The sequence below is a fragment of the Berghia stephanieae genome, chromosome 1 (genome assembly GCF_034508935.2).
Source record: "Berghia stephanieae isolate SIO BIC M18660-M18661 chromosome 1, UCSD_Bste_1.3, whole genome shotgun sequence".
Lineage (NCBI taxonomy): Eukaryota > Metazoa > Mollusca > Gastropoda > Nudibranchia > Aeolidiidae > Berghia > Berghia stephanieae.
The window spans coordinates 115,226,835-115,251,088 of NC_088360.1; the positions used below are offsets into that span (position 1 = coordinate 115,226,835).

The 24,254-nt window shown below is 34.8% G+C and overlaps 1 protein-coding gene across 2 annotated transcripts in view; it reads right to left on the bottom strand.

Annotated features, from left to right (window-relative positions):
• Positions 1–24,254, bottom strand: part of LOC144962817 (centrosomal protein of 128 kDa-like) — a 62,632-nt gene that overhangs the window by 28,128 nt on the left and 10,250 nt on the right. For both annotated transcript variants that reach the window (XR_013643532.1, XM_078896093.1), the window contains exons 7-19: positions 23,353–23,556; positions 21,056–21,248; positions 20,641–20,795; positions 19,756–20,021; positions 19,186–19,360; positions 18,734–18,853; positions 15,654–15,785; positions 15,225–15,299; positions 14,506–14,652; positions 12,075–12,161; positions 6,711–6,808; positions 6,333–6,399; positions 124–222 (exon numbers count right to left, since the gene is read on the bottom strand). Coding sequence is in view for 1 of the 2 variants with exons in the window: in XM_078896093.1 (XP_078752219.1) it covers positions 124–222; positions 6,333–6,399; positions 6,711–6,808; positions 12,075–12,161; positions 14,506–14,652; positions 15,225–15,299; positions 15,654–15,785; positions 18,734–18,853; positions 19,186–19,360; positions 19,756–20,021; positions 20,641–20,795; positions 21,056–21,248; positions 23,353–23,556 (1,818 nt within the window). In the remaining variant the exon portion in view is untranslated. The remainder of the gene's footprint in view (positions 1–123; positions 223–6,332; positions 6,400–6,710; positions 6,809–12,074; positions 12,162–14,505; positions 14,653–15,224; positions 15,300–15,653; positions 15,786–18,733; positions 18,854–19,185; positions 19,361–19,755; positions 20,022–20,640; positions 20,796–21,055; positions 21,249–23,352; positions 23,557–24,254) is intronic.

The following is a 24,254-nucleotide window of genomic DNA, read 5'->3' on the forward strand; positions in this document are numbered from 1 at the left end:
GTTCGAACCACAGGTCTCCTGATCTTTCTGCTTTGTCTTGAACTGTTTCATACATATCTTATCAGAATAAAATGTTGAAATAAAAAGCACGACTATTTATTGTGATCTAATAAAAATTCTTACAATTTGTTGTTTCTCCAGTTTCTCTAGTTCAACCTGCGCACCACTCAGTTGGTTTTCTAATCGACAGACTCTGTTCAAGTCGTCCTCTGCTAGCTGGCTCTGGAATTAAAACATACAAAGATCAGTTAGATACATACAGCCCAAAGTCAACCATTTCTGTTACATGAAACAAGCTATTTTACTAAAAATATAATCATTTGACAGAAATTAGCATTCGCTCTACAAAATGCAAAGTGATTATAACAAAAATAACTTAATAAGGTTCTAATGATCGTGATATATAATATATCATTACAAACACTTTATCATTTTAAAATACTTAATGGCTGCCATTGAATATTGACAATATCTATAATTTCAAAGAATATATTGATTATAGCCATTTAAAACCGAGTATATAATATTAACCGAGGTTAGTCGTTTTACTATGTAATCATTATCAAAACCAATGTATAACAATTTTCTATTCCATAGACTGAATTAATTCAATTTATTTAAGAATACTAAAGAGAATCAAGAAATACTTATCACTGAAAATTGTAAAATTCATTTTAATGAAAATATACATATCAAGTTGTCATTTTATTTGAATTAATTTCAACTAAAAATTAGAAGTAGTAGAAAAACACTCGCATAAATAAAAACAACCCAAAACTGTGCTTCTGAATCTTCATGACATTTAAACAATCAAACCATTTCTAAGCCTACATATTCTCAGCTTTTGCTATGAATAAGTAAACATTCACTGCTATCCTAGAGATGTACAATATTATCAATTTTGTTATGTATGTCATAAAAGTAGTAAGCCTTAAATTACTACCATCAGTGCGATTAGCACTACGCTAAATTCTATAAAGTCAATCGCCTTTATTCACTCCACAAAACAGCCATGCCCTATGAAAGTTCGCCCTCTAAAAAGAATATACAGACAATGCATGATGTTAACAGGAAACACCTATGTTGTCCCACATTAACACATTGGAATTTAATCATCTTGCCCAAAGGAAAATAAAAACAACCATCAGGGAATCATAAGACCCCTGAAACATAAAATCAAATATAGAAATCTCATTAAGAGTCTTAATTTCCTTTATATACTTGCATAATAAATATAGATCTAAGTAAGAAGATTACATATCTTTTTTTCATCCATCAGGGTCATACTAATACTTCGCACTGATGACTTGTGAAAAGGTGCAAACTATTTAATCTTTATAAATTAAAATCTACATTGAAGTGCACACGAATGCAGTCAACTCAAAACCGCACATACAACAAATAAGTTGGTGATAAATATCAGAGCGGAGAATATTTGATATATATATTAATATACCTGCTAAATAAGGGTATTGTGATATTTTAATGGCAGCCCAACACTTGAAAATAAGATAATGCTGGGTGACAATGTTTACTTTAACTGTACTTAAAGTTTTTACATTATTTACTTTTAAAATGAATCATTTATGAATAACTCCAGTAAGGACATTCTCAGCTTTGCAACACTAATAAATTCAAAAAGTGGTTGGAGAAGACACTTGCATTGATAGTGGGTTTTTTTTCAAAATAAAGGCTGCAAAGAAGTGAAAGAAAATCAAGTCAGGCGATGCCGCACCAATTGGGTCCTGAATATGACCCGTGTTTTGTTGGGATGTTTGTTGTTGTTTTGTTTTGGGTTTTTTTTTTTTTGGGGGGGGGGGGGTTGTGTTTTTTTCTGTGTATTTGTTGTTTATTTAATTTATCTACTTTACAGCCTCTATTTCTTAACAGACACACACGTAATAAGATAAAGCAAAATCTAGCATTTTAACCTAGTGTTCTGAGGGGATTGGGTAGGATGATAAAATTATAATTATATCTTGTGTTGTTTTAGTTCTAATGTACAGAATGTTTTTAACCCCCATCAGAAGGACAGTTTTAAGTGCTTGTACAAAAAATTAGACCGTCATCATACGGACATTTTAAAGTGCTTTTATACAAATTCAGATTCTTTTATCAACAAGAGAGATGAACTTTTATTAACGATTGATGCTGAGAGTGTTGATGTTATAAGTATAACTGAAGTGTTACCTAAAAATCAGCAAAGAGGTAAAATCGAGCCGGTAGAACTTCAGATTCCAGGCTTTGATTGTTTTCACAATATTCAGGATAAAAGTTGTCATCGTGGTGTAGCCATATGGGTTCGTTCAAAGCTAAATGCTCAACCAGTCAAGTTGTCAGACAACTTGTCATCATCCAAAGAATCCGTTTGGTGTGAAATAACACTTAGAGACAATGATAGGATGTTAGTTGGCTCGGTTTATCGTTCACCGAATAGCTATTTTGAAAACAATGATAAGATTAATGAACTTTTAGTTAAAATGACAGAAGGCAAATCACATGTTCTAGTTACGGGAGATCTTAACTTTCCTGAAGTAGACTGGGCAAACGAGTTATCCCCAAGGACTCAGATCACTCTGCTTCTAAATTCATGGAAGCTGTCAGGGATTCATTCTTAACACAGCACGTTAAGCAACCAACTCACTACCGTTCAGATCAAACCCCAAATATTTTGGACCTGGTTTTTACAAATGAACATTCAATGATTGACTCAATAAGACATGAGGCTCCACTAGGCAAGAGTCACCACCAGGTTTTATATTTTGACTTTAGATGTTACACAAAGAAATGTTACTCGAACGAACCCCGCTACTGTTTCGATAAAGGCGACTACAAACAGCTTTCTGAATTAGTCTCAGCTGCAGACCTAACACAAAAAATAATAAACCTGTCTGTACTCGATGCATGGACTATTATCAAATCTGAAGTTATGTCTGCAGTGGACATCAGCGTACCAAAAGTTAAAAGTAGTTCAGACAGAACTTCACCTCGGTGGATCAATCCTACAGTCTTGGCAAAACTCAAGAAAAAGAAGCAAGCTTACAAAAAGTACTTTTCTGAAACTAGAGAGGGTGCAGACTATATTAATTACACGAGGGTCAGAAATCAAGCCAAAAGCTCATGCAGAATTGCTGTAAAGGACTATGAGAGATCTATATTCTCGTATGGCTAAAGTGAACCCGAAAAAGTTTTTTGCATATGCTAGAACAAAAACGAAGACTAAAGACAGTATTGCGGATTTGTATGATGATCATAAGACAGCCTCATCTAACATTGACAAAGCCAATATTCTTAACAAGTTCTTTAGCAGTGTATTCACCAACGAGGATCTTACTAATATACCTACATGTGAAAGAAAAAGTGTAAACAACATACTATCAGATATAGAATTCGACAAAGACACTGTAAAGAAGAAACTAGACAAACTCAATATGAACAAGTCCCAGGACCTGACATGTTCCACCCCGCGTACTATGTCAGTTGTCAGAAGAACTCTCGAACCATTAGCGTTACTGTTCCAAAAATCACTTGACTCAGGAACTCTTCCACCCGATTGGAAAGAAGCACAAGTTACACCGTTATTCAAGAAAGGAGACAAGAGTAATCCGGGCAATTATCGACCAGTTAGCCTCACCTCAGTGGTTTGCAAAATAATGGAGAGCATTATTAGAGACTATGTCATAACTCACCTAAAGAACAACAAGTTACTGTCCGAATGCCAACATGGCTTTGTTTCTGGCAGGTCATGTTCAACTAACCTCCTAAAGACTTTAAATGATTGGACAGAGTTTCTCGACCAAGGATCTTCGGTTGACGCAATCTACTTAGATTTTGCTAAAGCTTTTGATTCTGTTCCCCATCAAAGACTCTTAAACAAACTGGAAGCTCATGGTGTTCAAGGAAATACTCTAAGCTGGATTAAGCATTTTCTAGTAGGCAGGAAACAGAGAGTTAGCGTGCAAGGCACAGTGTCAAATTGGACAGAAGTTCTTAGTGGAGTGCCACAAGGCAGCGTCTTAGGTCCAACTCTTTTCGTAATCTTCATTAATGATTTACCAAGTATTTTGTCTAGCTCATGTTCAATGTATGCCGATGATACTAAAGTATACAGAAAGGTAAACAATCTAGAAAATAGAGACAGTCTTCAGTTAGATATTGACAATCTAGTCAACTGGGCAGACGATTGGCAACTGAAGTTCAACGCTGGAAAATGCACAGTGCTACATCTTGGAACGAAAAACAAAATCTTTCACTACGATATGAGACAGCATCACTGTAGCGACAGAACAGCTCTGAATAAGTCAAAACTTGAGAAAGATTTGGGAGTACATGTTGAAACTAAATTAAAATTCTCAAAGCATATAGAAACACAAGTTAATAAGGCAAACAGAATCCTTGGACTCATCAGAAGATCTTTTACCTATTTAGATGCAGCAACTATGAAAATACTATTTACTGCATTAGTCAGACCCCATCTCGAGTTCAGCAACTCAGTATGGTCACCACAATTTGAGAAAGATAAGAAACTTATTGAAGGCGTGCTTCGCAGAGCAACAAAAGTAATTCCTGGGTTGAAAGATAAGCAATATGAGGATAGACTGAAACGTATTGAAATTCCAAGCATGACATACAGACGAGTACGAGGTGATATGATTGAAACATACAAGTTTACACACAGTTTGTATCAAGTCGAGAGTAAACTTTTCGTGTTTGCAAACAATGGAACCAGAGGTCATAATTACAAGCTGCATAAACCAAGGTGTAACACATCGCTTAGGCAACACTACTTTAATCAACGTGTGATCGACCGCTGGAACAGTCTCCCTGAAACGGTGACCAATGCTCCAAGTGTCAACGCCTTCAAAAATAGCTTAGATAGCCACTTAGCAGATTACATGTTTAGCATAGTTGAACCGCCCATTAAGATCCCATCAAAGGGTTAGACGTATATACAGGTCAAAAGATCTGTTAGGGTTAGGGCCTTCAATTTATCAAAAAGTTTATATATTATAGATACAGGTCAAAAGATCTGTTAGGGCTTTTTATTGACTTTTATCTCGATGAACTGAATGCCAAGATCAGCAAAGGCACAAAACGCCTAATACGCTGGAAAACTATACTAAAAACTATACTATACTAACTTTCTTTATCTAATGAATTATGATTGTATCTTTGCCAATTCAATTAACTTTAATGTCGTAGTTACATTTAAAAAGATTAAATTAAAAGTAACTTTCCATAATTAAAAAAAAAAAACAGATCTAGCAAGCAAATAGAACAAACAAAAACATTAAGTTTAATTGGGTTAATTCTTGTGTTTCTTGAATACAATCTGTAGATTTTATTATTTAATTTTAGCTGAATGCCATTGCAGTACGATACAATAACGGCTAATGACATAATTGTTCTGAAATATGATATGATAGTCTAAATCTTAAGAGCCGTGTAAGTGCAGGCAAATCAATTTTGCAACTGATGAGGGTTAAATAAAACCATGACAATTTTGAGGTCTTGTTACCAATAAGATCCAACTCAAACCTCTCAAACTAAAAGTGAATAATTTTTCTACAGATTTCCTACAAGTCACTTAATCGCAATAATGAACAACAATTTATCATTTATTAAAATATCTACTTATTATATTCGACCCACCATAAAAAAATAATTAACAAATCTATTCAAAAGGGAAAAGGTTGGAGAATCAATATTATCTTATTTCCACGTCATCAGAAGGCATGTTTAAAAACAAAAACATTCAATCGATGGTGACAATGAAGGAAGCCATGTTTAGACATTAAAAGCAGTAACTGGAATCTATATATTTACTGAAATATAATGGTAAGAAGCAGCAGATAAAGGTCTCTGAAATAGGGGGGGAGGGGGGGGGGAATAAAAGCCATTTAAAATGTCATGCAAGGTATACTTTCATAAAGCAAGGAGGTTAAAGTTAAGAGTATAAGTTATCATTTACCTCAAAGGAAGTTAAGATGTTATGAGATGAATGTGATATATACCATGTTTCAACGTTTTAAGTGTATAACGAAAATTCTCCAAAACTGATTGAATACAAGCATTCTTGACACAAAACTCTGCAACACTACGATATAAGGATGTTTAAGAGTTGTTTGGTTTTTTTTTAATTTCAGTTCAGCCAACAGTTAAATCTAAATCAAAGACAGTATTATTCGAGTTATATTCGGGGTTAATTTCAACAGGAATGCAGGTTAAAACAGCTACTGGATTACAACTAAATCAAACAAGAATAATCAAATGGAGACAAAGGTAATGGATTATAGCTACATAAGTTCTAAGTTACGTAAACGTCTATTCACCTGAGCTTCGAATTCATTCTTCACCAGTTCCATCTTTCTTCGCAGAGATGCATTTTCTTCTTCAGTCCTGAAATCAATTTTTTTATAAATGAATTTCTTTCCTTAAAAACTTAATTTCCCAATGCAGGTTTTGGATGTGGAAATAAAATATTGACAACAAGGTACACACTGTCAAAGTTCTTATGTCTGATAAATATATATCTGCAGTCTCTTTTGTAACGTTCAATAACTAAAACAGAAGGAGACATAGAAAACACAAAATAAAGTAAAATGATACCAAGTTTGCAAAGAAAACAATTTTAAGGAAAATCTCAATACTTATTTTTAAAATGCCTTTCAATGTTTGAAGGCGATCTTAACAAAAAAAAAAATCCTTACATTCGAAACCTTTTCTCCAGAACTGTTAGCTCTTCTTTCAGTCGATCAGCATTTCTTCCTAGTATTTTGCTGTTGGACTTTTCTTCAGAAAGCTCCATCTGTGTAATAATGTAAAGCAAAAATTTAAAAATTGCAAAAAATATATATATAACCAGATACAAATGTGAATTCTTTAAAAAATTCTTTATGACATTCATAGTATTTAATTTTCTCACAATGGTTCAATCCTATTTGTAACAACATTTAATGATATTCGGGTAGCCCTATTCGTCCTTAAGGTCGAATAGCTTCAACCGTGGTTGCCGTACGTACGGACAAATCGTGTTGCTTGCACTATTCGTCCTTCACACTAAAGCTGGGCAATATTCCGTTTTTTGCTTTTACTGAGCTGGATTCGAATCCACGTAATTACATGATATATCCGTATCGTCTTAAATGTTTCACAAACCCCACCTCCTCTGTTTGTGAGTCAAATAATCAGTTATGTGTGTTGTTTTTTTTTAGGTGTGTGTGTGTGTGTGTGTGTTAATTTCGTGGGTTTTTTTGTTTGTTTTTTTCTTCTGGGATATGATTTTTATTCCAGAATGGTGATTGATACAATTGTCGTGTTCTCCTATTGGTAAGTATCCAATTCAAATACCTGCTCGAGAGTTTGGGTTGGCTAGGCACAGAGGCAGATTCGGCAGGTTTTCTTTGTTTTGGTTTCTTTTTTTTTGTTTTTTTTTTTGGAGGGGGGGGGGGGTTGTTGTTTTGTTTTGTTTGCTGTTGTTTTTTTTTTTTTTGGGGGGGGGGGGGGGGTTATTGTTCTTTTTTATTTGTTTTCTCTTGTTGGTATTTTCCCTGCTTTTGTTTGATTTGTGTGTGTGTGTGTGTGTGTGTGTGTGTCTATTGTGTGTCTACGTGTGTTTTGCCTTTTTTACATTTTTTTTTCAATCTATAATAGTGGGTAAGCACTCAGTAACTATTTGTTTTAAATGACTAGTATTCAATTTGTCAAAATATTATATTAGTCATAATAGTATAAGCAGCGCAAGAAAAAAAAACAACACCAAATTTCTGTATCTGTTAAGAAGCATTTTTATTTTTAAAAATGTTATAATCTTGATAATTCAGTGAGTGCCATCAATAATAGCTTGAATTTAGCCAAAATTTTTGAACGATGTCGATACCTGTCCTTTAACTTCAGAAAATTTTGTTATAAGTTGTACAGTCTTGAGTAGACTAGCTGTATGACATAATGATAGATTTAATTTATGGCGAATTCAATGCGTTTTCAAATTGGCAGTAAACGAGGTAATTGTATAGACGGGATGGAATTTGGCGGCTTTGCAACACGCAAATTAATTCCAAAGCCGAAAGCACAACCTCTGCATTTAAACTTATCTCCATAGACGATGTCAATATATTAAAGATTAATAAAGGACACTAATACCAAGTCCTCAATATTTTCAGTACTTCATTCGTTAGCTAATACTATTAAGTATTTGGTATCCACTTTTGCCCTGACGAGAAGTTAGAATGTCAACGGGCTGGGATTTAAAATGTCAACGGGTTGAAACTGGGTGAAATAGAATGATACAGAACATAAAAGCCCAGTTCGGCCTAAGAACAATAACTTGCCTATGTTCTTAAACTCAGAACAAGGGGTAATGTTGTCAGGGGGTTGGGGTTGTTGTTTTGATCTGGGTATGGTCTGATAAAGTTACGATTACTGGCCAAAATCAAATTCCTAACTTTAGTTTAAAATTAAAAAATAGAAAGACGGAAATATATACATAATAAGATTGATATATTTAAAACAATGGTTACAAGAAAAATAAATCCACGATTGTTCTCAATAATTCTGTACTCAAACAGCTTTGTATGCAAATGCTGTATTCCAGATGTGTAATTTGGCTTATCGCCACTCAAGGTGGTATTTCAATAGATATTATTACAACTAACGTGTCTATGTACGCAGTGATACAGACCTGCCAAGCATTCGACTTATTGTATTATAGTGGAAAAAAGAATACCGTTTCGAAAGGGATTTGTGCTGCATTGTAGGTTAACAAACACGCAGGTCTGACATCCGAATCCACTTATGGGCCTGGTTTAACATTGTTGTATAATGTATTTTGCGTCATTTTTTAAAAGATTTCTATTACAAGAATGAGCCCATAAGGAAATGGTTATCAGACCTAAAAATAATTGCACGTCGATCCACGTCAATTTTAAAACCATCACCATCACTACCACAAGCACTTTTACAACATTATCATTACCATCAGAATCGCTACCACCATCATTTGCACAATATCATAAGTATCATCAGCACCACAATCAATATCACCACCACAGCATTATACCTACCATTACCATGGTCATATCAATTATTGCCATCACTAGCAAAATCATAACTATCATCTCAGCCACCACCACTCTAGGAAACAATCATTTTAAATATCAATAACATACGCGAACACTATAGCGTCACCATTGCCATCAACTTTATCACTCTAGCTTCTTGATCAGTGACATCACCACTACCATCATTTCATCATCGAAACAAGAATAACATCACTGCTATCATTGTCACAAATACTAACGAGAGTTTTTATATAGAGCAATATCCGCTCGAAGTCTCAAAGCGCTTTACAGGGTGTCACAGGCCAACAGCAACACTTAACATCCTACATGATGTCTGTTAGGCGATATTACATTTTTTCAGACAGAACAACGCAGTTAACGGCCTGGTACTTATTTTAAACCTGAGTACGGTAAGAGTGGACTCAACTATGCGGCGAGTGAGGCTCGAACCAGGATTTTCCAATCCGATCCGAAAGCGAGTGTCATACCACAAGACCACATAGCGGCACATTCTTCTTCCTTATTTCACATTTTCTTTGTTTCCTCTGTCGGGTTGTCTCTAGCTCCTTCTCTATCAGATCCTCTCTTTCGTAGTCTTCTTCTTCTTCTTCTTTCTCTCTACATCCATGATTCCCACCACCACCACCGCCTCAAGATCTCTAATCATTACCTTAATTGCCATAGCAAGCTCACTACGAAAACTTTAGGTCTTCCGAATGTATTTTAATTCTTCGGTGGTTGGCAACTCTAAGTTATACAGGCGGCCAGGAAGTGTGTGTTTTTTTAAGAGGGGGGGGGGGGGGGGGGGGTTGAGTGAGAGGGATTGGTTTTAATTTATGATGTTGCAGTCGCGGGGTGGGATGTTTCTGTGTCGTCCCCTTTTGTTATTTTTTTTTCTTTTCCTTTTTTAAAAGCAATAATGGATCAGAGAATGTAATGTGAAAGGAGAGGAGTATTTGATACCATATCCAGATGAAACGCGTTTGAGACCACTCAGACATAGAGAAAGATAGACAGATAGATAGATAGATAGATAGATAGATAGATAGATAGATAGATAGATAGATAGATAGATAGATAGATAGATAGAGATAGAGAGAGAGAGAGAGAGAGAGAGGCAGAGTCAGATAGATAGATAGAGAGAGAGAGAGAAAGGCAGAGTCAGAGAGAGAGAGAGAGAGAGAGAGAGGGGGGGGGGACAGACAAAGGGAGAAAGAGAGAGGGTGCCAGAATAAAAGAGGAGGATGAGCTATATAAAGAGAAGGAAAAGACAGGAAATTGGAGAACAAGGTGGAGGGGGGAAGCAAGAAAGAAAGAAAGAGAGAGAGAGAAGACGACGACGACAAAATAGAGGAATAGATAGAAAAGGAGCGAGAGACAACCCGACAATAGGGAACATAAGAGATTTATGGGGGGAAATATGAAAGAGAAAGAAAGAGAGAGGAAGAAGAATGAGAGACAAGGAGAAAAGAAATGTGACAGAAGTCAAGAAAGAAAGAGGGAGGGGGAGGGGAGAATAAAATTGAGAGATAGATAAAGAGAGAGAAGGGTTTTTAAGAAAACAAAAGAGGAAGAAATCAGAAGAGATAGATAGATACATAGAAAGATAGATAGATAGAAAGATAGATAGATAGATAGATAGATAGATAGATAGATAGATAGATAGATAGATAGATAGATAGGTAGATAGATAGATAGATAGATAGATAGATAGATAGAGAGAGAGAGACAGAGAGAGAGAGAGAAAGAGAGAGTGTGAAGAAATGAAAGAGGATGATAGCAAGATAAAGAGAGGAAAATACAAAGGAAGAGACTGATGGAGGGAGAGAAGAAATTAGAGATAAAAGGGGGAAAATATGACAGAGAGAGAGAGAGAGAGAGAGAGAGAGAGAGAGAGGGGGGGGGGGGGGGGTGGGTAGGCGAAGGAGGAGCGATGAAGATAGATAGGTATGTATGTATATATATATATATATATATATATATATATATATATATATAGACACACAGAGAGAGAGAGAGAGAGAGAGTGTGTGTGTGTAAAATATGTATATGGAGGTAGAGAAAATTAGAGAGGAAGACTGAAAGAGAATGAGATAGATAGATAGAGATATGCATGACACTCGCCTTTTGATCGGAAGGTCCTGAGTTCGACCCTCGCTCGGTGCATAGTTGAGAGAGAGAGAGAGAGAGAGAGAGAGAGAGAGAGAGAGAGAGAGGAGAGAGAGAGAGAGAGAGAGAAGAATATGTGCGAGAAGAATATGTTAGAGAAAGAGAAATACAGAGGGAATTAAAGACAGCGAGAGCGAGCGAGCGAGAGAGAGAGAGAGAGAGAGAGAGAGAGAGAGAGAGAGAGAGACAGAGAGAGAGAGAGAGAGAAGAAATGAAAGGATGATAACGAGATAAAGAGAGGAAAATACAAAGGAAGAGATTGATGGAGGGAGAGAAGAAATTAGAGATAAAAGGGGGGAAATATGACAGAGAGAGAGAGAAAGAGAGAGAGAGAGAGAATAATATGCTTTTTTTCTACTCATACTCATAACGATGCTTACGTTTCAACAGTCGATAAAAAAAAGTGAAGACGTGAAGGACTGAACACTCCGATTTTGTAATTCCACTTAATTACATAGATAACATGGGCGCACACAAAAAGCCGGGGAAGCAGTGACATATATAGGTCACTGTAATAACAATGCGATTTATGGGAGGGCAATAACCTTGAATTTAATACATATAAAAATACGGTGACAAATATAAACAACAGCCTTTCAGTCAAATGCCCTTTACGTATTTCACGCCTACCTCATTTGCATAAGCACTGAAGGTCGGCTAGACACTTTTTAAGAATACGACCTGAAGGACGAATAAGCACTCCGGAGATAAAATGTCAAAAATTCCATTATCTTTCCCATAACTGTCTTTTTCCAAAGTTTCAGCAGAATGAATGCAATTCGAAAATAGAACCTTAAATTTATGCTTTATCATTCGATGATTTAGCTGCAATCCAATGTTTCTTACCTTAAGAGCTTGAATAGTCGCATCAGTTTCTGCATTATTGGCTCTGAACTTCCGCTGCACTTCTTGTAAAGTATGGGCTTCACGTACCTGATGTCAAAAAAATACAATTTTTTATTTATTATATTAATATCAATTATCAAATTTTATGTAATTACAGTTCACATAATTGATATAAAACTGTTTTACCACGATCATATTTTCAGAGTAAGTTCATGATATAATACAACTAATGACACAAGGGTGATAACCTATAAAATTGTCATCAGAAACTAATTTCAGAGGTAAGGGTTATCCTCCCTGCATACGACTAAAAGAAAATATAGAGCATGGTAGTGAAATATCTGCTAAACAATTCTTTACATATAGAACATAAACAAAAACATTCTAAAAACATTCTAAAAGTAGGTGAAGGATATTTCCTACAGCATAATTGTGGCCTATATAATTTATCACGGAGTTCACTCCAGTCATTGTTACTTCAGGAGCATTGTGTGATTAAATTAAAAAAGAAATGAAAAAAGCTGTGATGAAAAGGTTGGTATGATGTGATCTTCTTCTAATGCTGTAAATGAATACTCACAGAGACTGATGGAGGAATAATTTTAGATGAAAAATAAAAACAATCTAATTTTGATAGTTGATAGATCTCAATATGAGTTACACAAGTATTCGCAAAACAATTTATAATATAATTCATAGTTCATGATACATCCAAAGCAAAAGAAACTGCAGCTCAAATCAATTTACTCTAAATACCCACGATGATTGATAAATTTTGCCTAAATGCCTGGTGAAGGAAGTCCAGTAAGAAAGTTTGGTTCTTTAGGATTATTTTTCTTTATCTTTCATTAATTTAGTTGAGCATGTCTGCAAATAGCAAAGATCATTATGACACCAGTAACTATGTTGAATACTTCACCCATTAATAATTACAATGGCGGGCAAAAAATTAAGTGACATGATAAATGACATCGATGTCAAACTTTGTTTTGTTTTTAAGGGTTTCACGGTGCTTGCAGCACATTTAGGTCATATGAGCGCCAATAAAAAGGAAGAAAATGAGATAGTAAAATGTTCTAGAATTACAACTAAAGTACCCAGGAAAAAGGAAGACAGTGAGGAATTAGCTCAAATAGAGGAAAGATGTAGATTCCAAGAGCACACTATCAGTGTACTTTTAAAAAATTTGAGCTTTTATTTAGCGCAATATCCACAAAATGTGTTCAAAGCGCTTTACAAGGGGTCCCTGGCCAACATCAACATTTAACATTTAGGGCGGGACAACGCCTGTTAGGTGATGTTTTAATTTTTTTTAGGACAGAGTTAACGCTGTTAATCGCCAGGTATTCATTTTACACCTGAGTACGGTGAGAGAATGTGACTGATAGCCTTCTCCAAGGACTCAACTATGCGCCGAGCGAGGCTCGAACCCAGGACCTTCTGATCCGAAAGAGAGTGTCATACCAAGAGACCACATAGTCGCACTTAGTTTGAGATCACCTAAATGCCTGATCCTGACACAAGTACAGGTCCCCACTAAGAGGAACACTTTCAAATATTTACGAATCATATATATGTAAAACAAAAATAATTCAGTGCATAACAGAAAGATGATTTACAAGACAAAAAATATCAACTCCCAAAACTCTAATTGGACATTTGACTATTTCCCTCCCAACCAGGTTATCCGGCCAAGGTCAGGACAAAACCAAGTAATCTCTTTCCAAGACAAGGACAGAAAGCATATTAGAAAACAGATATAGCCAGATAGAAGACACAGTAATTGCCTCCCTGACCACTATGGAAGGTCAGGAACCCCACCCAGGATGTCAAACTTTGACCCTGGAGCTGAGCCTGTGAGGCAATTAACACACAATGTCCTCAACGACTCAGGTGAATGAATTCCTAGCTGTGTGCAGTAATGGATATTGTAAGAACATTGATACAAAAAGAATGTCTACCGGACAACTTGTAGTGTATGATCGATTGATTGTGAAATAAATGAAGCATGGGTAGAGCAAAATGAGCATGTAAATTCTTATGATTTGAATATACTAAAGCTATTATTTTTAAATGAGCATTTGTTCTGTTTCCAAATCAATGAAATTAAGACGATCATTACAGTGGTTATTTGGTGGACAGAAATTGGTTCTCATTATATCCTTTATGATTGTCTTAGGTAATTCTTATCATTTGTGTGCTCCTGTATTTGTGACATTAATGAAAAGGTGCATATAGCTTTCTTTATATGGAATATAATACAGTTATAAGAATATAATACAGTAGAAATGATTTGCATCATAATTTATTATCAACATCTCTAAGTAACATTATGCATTAAGTCTTCAGTTTTTTGCGCCCATTTATGAAAAGTTAAAGAGCAAGCATGATTGCAATCTTTACCGTTATGAAATTCAACTTTACATCTTACCTTTGCTTCATTCAACTCTTGTTTCAAAGTCTCATAATTTTTACTCAGCCCATTTCTTTCTTGATACAGCTGTTTTTTGTACATGTCAACTTCGTCTTTGGCGGCTTTTTCCCTGTGTTGTAATTCTACAACAGCTTGTCTTAGGTCCTACGCAAAGACAGAGAGAAAATAATGGATACAACAGAGGAATATAGAATCACTTTCAAAAGCAAAGCAGAATACATTTTTTCAACAACTAATTAACCATTTCAATTTCATTGAGATTATCATCAGTATCACATCATCAGAAACAAGCAGATACAGGATTGAACATCAGTCCTCAAAAGATGACACTTTTCACCTGACTAAAGACAACAGCACATAGACATCTTAGAAAGATAGCTACACCCTTGCGGTTTGGGTGTAATTCTTGGGGGGGGGGGGGGGGGGGGGGTTATTTTATGTTTTCTTTTTGTCTATTTTTTCCTTAAAGATTTTGTCTAACTACAATTATTCTATTCTCAAGTAAACAGTAGTGCCTCCTCTACCTTCATGTTTTTCTCTATATAACAAATATAAATTAAAGATAAAATTGTTAATTTTCCTAAATTTCACTTTAATATTCATATCTTTTTTTTTATTTGGATGGGGGTGGGGGGGGGGGGGTGTTTGTAAGCTTTTTTTTCTTTTGTTTCTTTTTTAACGAAGAATGATAAATGCCTTTACTTATTGATTCTTACATGATTCTTAGCTGATGTCTCTGCCAACTGACTTGCTATTCCAGCCTTGACACGACTCAGTTCCTTCAACTCATCCTGGAATAATGATTACACGTTGATCAATATTACGTAATATAACATCATTTTACGCACATACGAGGAATGGCAGAAATGTGAGCAAACCAACTAATTGACCCTTATATCATTTTGATTACTAAGGTGCTAAATTATAATGATTTTAATGTTTTCATGATTCCAACCAATATCATATGAAGTTCCTTCTATTTTGTAGAGAGTACACCATTCTTTTAAAAAACATCAACATAAAATAGGCAAAAAAGTAATAAAATCACTTTTAAAAGAGCATAGTTTATGATAAAAAGAACTCTGAAAATTAATTCATGACAATCACAACACCTAAAATAACTTACATAGCGTGACAGACATTACCTGCAGTGAATGTGACTGGTCTTGTGCCAGAAGATGAGCAGCTTCAACAGCAGATAATTTGTCTTCTAATTTATGTTTGTCCTCACCTAGGGTTGCTGCCCTTGATCTCAGCGTATGAAGTTCATTTTCAAGCTTAAGAAATGAATAAAAAATCTTTTTTAAACTGGGGTATTCATTGGTGTAGAACAAATAAATTAATGATTTCAAACACCTGGTTTCAACAACACCCAAGAAGAACCTGGACATGGCAATCACCAGGGGACAGAGCAAGGAACCAGATAGACTTTATAGCAGTATCATCAAGATTCAGAAATGGCATATTAAATTGCAAAACCTATCCAGGCGCCGATGTAGACAGTGACCATGTCCCAGTTGTTTGTACAGTAAGGATAAAGTTTAAAGCTATTCAGAGAACAGCTGGTAGAATAAAGAGGGATTACAGGTTATGCAAAGACAATGGCATACAAACAAAAATGAGAGAAGAATTTGAAAATGCACTCATGATACAAAGCCAAAGTGAACCTGATAACGAAAAATGTGAAAAACAATTTGATATATTCCAAAAGTGTGTCAAAGCAACTGCAGAAAAGCATTTACCAATAGCTCAAATAAACAGCAAAAAGGAATGGATGACAAATGAAATTCTAAACCTATTTGAAGAAAGACGAAAATGCAACAGAGGGTCTGCAGAATACCAAACATTGAACAACCACATTAAATCCAAATGCATCGAGGCACACGAGAACTATCTAGACTGGAAATGCTGCGAAATCGAAAGAGAATACAAACCCAACCCCCAACAAGCTCACCAAAGAATAAAAGAACTATCAGGGAAAAGGAAAAGCAAAGCAGCAGGAAGTTGTATCCAAAACAAACAAGGGGAACTGCTATTTGAAGAACAACATATAGAAAGCCGATGGGTAGAATACATAGGCGAACTGTACAATGATCCAAATAGAAATGAACCACCACTGAAATTCAAAGAACCATTAAGCGGACCAAACATCACCAAAAGTGAAATTGAACATGCCATGGAACGAATGAGGGATGGTAAAGCAACAGGCCCTGATGAAATATCTGTAGAGGTATTAAAAAGCCTAGGAGATCTAGCAATTGATGAACTTCACATATTATTCAACAATATATACAATACTGGGAAAATTCCAGAAGATCTCTGTAACTCTATTTTCATAGCAATACCAAAGAAAGCAGGTGCAGTCAGATGCGAAAATTTTAGAACTATAAGTTTAATAAGCCACATCAACAAAATACTGTTGCGTATAATTATCAACAGGCTAAGGAATAAGATTAACCCCGAAATCGCAGAAGAACAATATGGATTCCAACCTGACAGAGGGACAAGGAACGCAATATACCTCCTCCGTGTTTTAAGTGAAAGAGCTATACAGGTTCAGACCCCACTATACCTCTGTTTTGTCGACTACAAAAAAGCTTTTGATAGAGTACGCCACGAAGAAATACTAAAACAACTGCACTCCATTGGCGCTGATGAGAAAGACCTCAGACTCATGCAAACATTATACTACACCCAGCAGGCATCTATCAAAATCGGAAACTCTACAGGAAATTCCATTCCTATTAAGAAAGGAGTCCGTCAAGGGTGTGTTGCCTCACCAGATCTGTTTAATCTATACCAAGAAACAATCATGAGGGGCATAAATAATATGGAGGGAATAAAAGTAGGAGGTCACAACATAAATAATATAAGATACGCAGACGATACGGTACTCATTGCAACATCAGAAATCCAACTTCAAAAGATTGTTGACAAAGTGGTAGTAGATAGTGAAGCCAAGGGAATGGAAGTGAATATCACCAAAACGGAATGCATGGTAATACAGAAAAACCCCGAAAACAACAACACCTGCAATATAACGATTCACGGCGAGCAACTTACCAACGTAGAAAGTTTTAAATACCTAGGTTCAATAGTGACAACAGATGGAAGATGTAACCGAGACATACGAGCAAGAATAACTCAAGCCAAACAGGCCTTCATGGACATGGGAAACATTTTGAAAAACAAACAGATGTCGTTCGGGATTAGATTCCGAGTCTTGAAGTGCTACGTGTGGCCAATCTTGTTATACGGATGCGAAAGCTGGACTACAAATGCAGAAACACAAAAGAACATTGAAGCTTTTGAAATGTGGTGCTTGAGAAGGATGCAGAGAATATCGTATACTGCACACAAAACGAACGAAGAAGTGCTAAAACAAACATACCAACAAAGGAAACTAATGCCCTTAATAGTGGATCGACAACTATCCTTTTTCGGACACATAGTAAGGAAAGATAAGAATGAATACCTGGCAAGTTGTGGAAAAATACCTGGTAAACGCGCCCGGGGGAGACAAAGAAAAACACTCATAGACCAACTGAAGGGCTTCACCAACCTAACAATCCAAGAGCTGATTGAAAAAGCAAGAGACAGGGAGGAATGGAGAGAGATAATTCATGCAGTATCCGAAGCCTGGACCAGGCATGGAACCTAGAAGAAGAATTCATTTTCATCTGATCAAACTTTTAAAAAAAACATTCTAGTTTTGTCATGAATCGTGCGAGGCAAAATTAAAAGATTATCCACTTCATTAAATTTGTCTTATAAAGTAGCATAGTCCCAATAGAACAACAACAATAATAATATTAATAATAATAATAATAATAATAATAATAATAATAATAATAATAATAATAATAATAATAATAATAATAATAATAATAATGATGATGATGATGATGATGATGATGATGATAATGATGATAATGATGATGATGATGATGATGATGATGATGATGATGATAATAATGATAATGATTAATAATAATAATAATAATAATAATAATAATAATAATAATAATAATAATAATAATAGTAATAATAATGATAACAATGCGTAATCTCTATAGCACTAAAAGTGCTCGGAAGCCCTTTTACATATATGCATGGAATCTTTTAACTGTATGCAAGTCTGAGAAAAAAATTGTATTGTATTTAAAAGAAATAATCTTATTTAACTCTGTTATCATCGTCACAATTCTAGGAAAAGCCCTCTTACTTTCTCAGTTATAGTTCGTCCATCCCTGTATTCTCTCTCTAAATCCATTCGAAATGACTTGAGTTCATTCACTTCAATGTCTTTCAGTCTCAATTGTTCATCTTGAGCGGCTCGCACTGCCTAAAAATCATTCAAGATAGGGAGATGTTATTGCTTTTTTCTTTTTTTTAAAATCTTTTTGTGTTTTATACAACATAAATATTTTGAATATTGATTTATAGCGCATAGATGTATAAATCAATTTGTGATTTTAAATAAAATGACAATAGCAAACACTTGATAACAACTGTGCATTCAAACTCTACTAATTAAAAATTTTAATTAGTTTATAATGTTTAAACAAATCATCAAAGGTAAAATCATCTTGAAAAATCTTTTCAAACTTATTTCGTTCAAGACTATAATAAATTAGCATTGGCAAATTAACTTATTACTACAATCTAGAACCTTACCAGTGCATCAGCCAATTCTCGTTTTAAACTCTCTAGCTGCAGCTGGCTGTATGTTCCATGTTGTTTCTGTCCTTCCATTTCCTTTACTAACTGTTCATGCCGAGCCATCATCTGGCCATTTCCGTGTTTCTGTCGGTCAAGGTCTCTTTCCAATTGTTTTACTTTGGCTTTCCACCTGGTAGTAATAGCATGCACAGTTTATCATTAATTGTAAATCATGAGCTTTTGATGCACTCTGTGAAATAATATTACTGGATATTTTCTTACCTTCAAAATATCACTTTGCTATGCTTGCATCTGATGTACTATTAGAACTTTTGTAAGTTGATCAATTTTTAATGTGAATCGAAAAAAGGCCCTTATTTTATACTTTTGAAATTATTGAAACAAAAGGAGAGAAAAATTTTATGTACAACTTTATAAAAAATACAATAATGTAAGATTATTTTTTTTAAATATCTAAATAGAGAAATATGTCAAATTTTAAAATTAATATAAGTAATGAATGATTATTTCTAAGGTGTTTTTTTTCTTCCACATTCGTAAGTAAAATTAGTAGTCTTAACTTACTGTCTAACAGTTTCTTGGGCCCTTCCTTTAAATTCATCTTTCTTCTTATCAGTCTCTGCTAGTAGCAACTGAGTGTTGCGAAGTTCATGTGTTGTTTTCTCAAGTTCACGTGTGACATCCTTCAGCTTTTGGTGAATGTCCTCCAACTGGGTGGACATCAAGGATCTTTGTCTGTCTGAATCTTCATACTTATCTGATGTCTCCTTAAGCTGGTTTATTATTTTAGCACTTTGCCTTTCACGATTTTCCAAGTCTTTCACTAGAGTCTGAAAATTAATACACAGATAAAAGATGAAATCATCAAAATAAACATATTCTGAATTATCACACATAATATGCAATGTTCTCTTTTCAGTCTCACTCACTTAAATGAATTAAACTCAATTTTGCATTTTGATATATGAAAATTTTAAAATTGGAAATCTTCAACAAAAGAAAAGTATTTCAAAAGCACTGCAATTTCAGCAGCGAATATTGTAATCAATTTATGTCATTCTTTAGTGTACAAATCATAATATTGAATCAATAAAGCATATAACCATGATTTTTATAAATTTGAGTGACTTTTAATGTGGAGAGTAACAGAATGGGTAACAATGATTGTAAAACTTGGCCTGCCGTTGTTTCTGTGGGTAATGTAATTTAATAAATTACTCATTTGACCATTGTGAATGAAGCCATAAACAGTGACGATTATTATAAGTATGTAAAAAAAAACAGCGTCTTATAGGCTGCGTGTAATGTATGAAATGACAATTTGGTTCCATATGACGTGCAAATGAATTTTGAAAAATACAATGACGCACATTGATGATGGTAAAAACTTGAAAATGAGCTAATTAATCTGCATATTTAATATTTCATTCATGCTACTTAAAGCCAAACCTCAATGTGATCTGACAGCTGAGTCCTCTGCCTTTCACTCTTTTCCAATCGTCGTTTAACTTCCTCCATCTCAGACATAGCACCAACTGATCTGACCAAATGTGACTTCATCTCGAGTAAATCATTTTCTAAAGCTCTATTTCTATCATCTTCAGCTGGAAGAGTAATGATAATATTAATAATTAATTGAAGCGTTTTCAATACGTCTCTTTTACACAAAACGAAACTACTAAATAATAAATATAAACTATTCTAAGCTCATTGAAATACTAACAGATCTTGGTGTTATTTCATGAGTCAAAACAAAATAAATAAATAAGATTATAAGTCACTTGCTGAGAAAAAAGTATCAAAAATAAATATTTGCAATCTTGATTTTGATAAAGTTTGTTCTAAGGTTAAAAAATTAGCTCACCATTCCTTTTCCTCCTTCTCTCCTTGACTTCTGCTTCAACACGAGATTCATCAAGATCAATTCTCATTCTTTGACGATCCTGCTCAGCTCTTACCAGCTGGGCCCTCAGTTGCTCCACTTGATTTTGCAAGGCCATTTTGCTTCCTTCAGTTTGATCTAATCTACGCTTGACACCATCAAGTTCTGATTCAATCTAGGTGGAAATAAAAATGTCATCATAGAGTACCATTATTTTTTCATGGAAGGCTGACACAGTCATTAATACAATGCTATTAATCACAACCAAGATTTAGTTAGGCCTTTATAAAGAGCAGCAGTTCTGTGCAACTTCACTCTTGCTTTTTACTTTATTAAACGATATATTATTTTAGTGTAACTTAAGTTACTTTGCTTATTTTATTCCTTAGTTTATCTCTGTGTTTTTAATTCCTCTTTTTTCAAGGTGAGTTGCTGCCAGAATATTTCTTATACTAAATTTATAATGTTAAGATTTCAGAGATCGTTAATAATAATAATAATAATAATAATAATAATAATAATAATAATAATAATAATAATAATAATAATAATAATGATAATAATAATAATAATAATATAATATATTAAGACTGGAATTATGTTATATATGATGATTTTGAGATTTGATGTTTTTGTCTTACATGCTATTGATAATGATAACATTGTGAGTACGTTGGTTAGTCTTATCTTGGAAGGTATGGTGTTGCCGCTGGATGGTAACCATGTCCTTGTCTCTGGGGCGATATATGTTTTACGGGAGATAATTACATTGAATTGTCTTTATGGTGATGGGGGAGAAACGTTGGTTGTTTTGGGGCGGCTCGGGGCCGTATATTTGATGCGTAAAAGACGTATCTGACATAACCTTCGTTGGCTCTATGGCTTCATCATGTAATCAGGCCTGACTCGTAATTACGTGGGAGATCGCTGATGACATCGTCTCTAATACGACAGTAGTCATGTTAAACCGCTGACATACGGTGTATGCCAGTCATGTACTCACAAGTTACTCATTGACTCTGGAGGTGTAATTGATGAGAACAGGAAAATATCAGAGTGAGTGACATATTGGTGACTCACGTTGTGGTCTTTAATAAAGTTAGTTTAGCGTTAGGTTTATGCTGACTTTTTGATGAAATGATATTCTTGTATCATAATATGATTATATTAGGGAATACTAAATGCTTATGTATGTGAACATATGTTGTTATGTTGTTATTGTAATAATGATTTGGATATAGGATACAGTTCGTTATCATTGTTGTTTATCATTACATACATTTATACATCTTTTGTGTTGATGGTATTGGTAATAATCATTGTAATTGTTGGTGTTGAGTTGAGAGAGGAATGTTGGTTGTTCTGGGGCGGCTCGGGGCCGTATATATTTGATGCGTATTTAGACGCATCTGACATAACCTTTGGTTGCTCTCTGGTCTCATCAGATGATTGTGATGATTATAATGATGATGATGATGATGATGATGATGATGATGATGATGATGATGATGATGATGATGATGGTGATGATGATGATGATGATGATGATGATGATGATGATGATGATGACGACGATGATGATGTTGTGACGCGGACAGCGTCGATGGTGACGACGACAGTTGGTATAATGTTGTGAGTCGTGATCGCTGTCGCGTGACGAATGATTGCTACCTACAGTGTGTGTGACTGTGTAGCGCATGTCGTGTAATTGTTGTCGTTATTGTTGTTATCGTCATTGCATGTTGATCATTGTTTGATCAAACTGACTCTTGCTTTTACTTTATTAAACGATATATTATTTTAGTGTAACTTAAGTTACTTTGCTTATTTTATTCCTTATATCTCTGTGTTTTTAATTCCTCTTTTTCCAAGAGTCAACAATCCATCTGGGAACCGGGACGTGGCTTGATCAAATACCCCTAGACAGATAGAGGCCACGTTTACTTAGTACCTTCAACTACAACTCCTCCTCCTGCTTTCTCAAAGTTTCCGCTTCTAAAACTTTATAGCATCTTTAATTTCTTCAATTGATGATTTTGCGCCAACCCCTACGCATAACAAATAATCAACATCGATACAAGTGAAAATTTTCCAACCCTACTACATAAACGTAAGATTTTCGAAAGTTGGGTATTGCAGTCTGTTCTGTAACATGAAATAGATGCAATGTACTTGAGATTCATAATACAGGGTTTGAAAAGAAAAGAATGAAGTAATAATTAAATTAATAATTTTTTTTTTCTAAAACGGTAATTATGAGATTAATTCCATTTCCTTACCTTGTGCCGTATAGATTCAGATTGCAGATACTGACTCCTAAGTTTGTCATCTAAATTGTTGTTTTGAGATGATTGAATGGCATGTCGGAGTTCATTTGAGAGAGCTGCTATGTCTTCGCTGTTTCTCCTTTCACCGAGCAAACCTCTCTCGGCTTTGATTTCTGACTGAATGGTTTGTAGCCTCTTCTCAACTCTTGCAGATAACTAATGATAGAAAAATACATTTTGAATAATCAATATCACAAAAAGTGACATACATAAAATATTTTTCACTTAATGGATTGACAGGGAGACATCATGAATGCAGTGTATTATTGACAATCCAGTAACTCATATTATAATAATGGCGCTGATGAGTCAAAATGGCAATGGACATACTGATGGTTCTGAAATTCCTCTAACCATTATTTAGAGACGTAATCATCAGCACACAAAAAACACACAAAAAAACCCTACTAACTTTCAAACAATAAATGCTACAAACGTACATTGCACTCTTTATCCACAGCATTCATCTCCCCCTCCCCCGCACACACACACACACACACACACACACACACACACACACACACACACACACACACATATTTTAAAAAGGCTAGAGACAGGTGTTATTCTGTCTCATTACTATGAAAGCATGGCAAAGTCTACCTTTCAAAATTGTATACCCTCTAACACTAACTGTTTTTAAGAGTTTTACGTGCTTGCAACACATTACGGTCATATCAGCGCCAGTAAAAAGGAAGAAAATTGGATAGTAAAAACATTCTAGAAGCACAATTAAAAGTACTTGAGGAAAAAGTAAGACATAGGGGAAATGGTTCAAATTACGTAATTAAGTTTTGTGGTTACCTGTAATAGTAGGTGCTAAAGCACATAAAATAAGTAAAATTGATGGATAT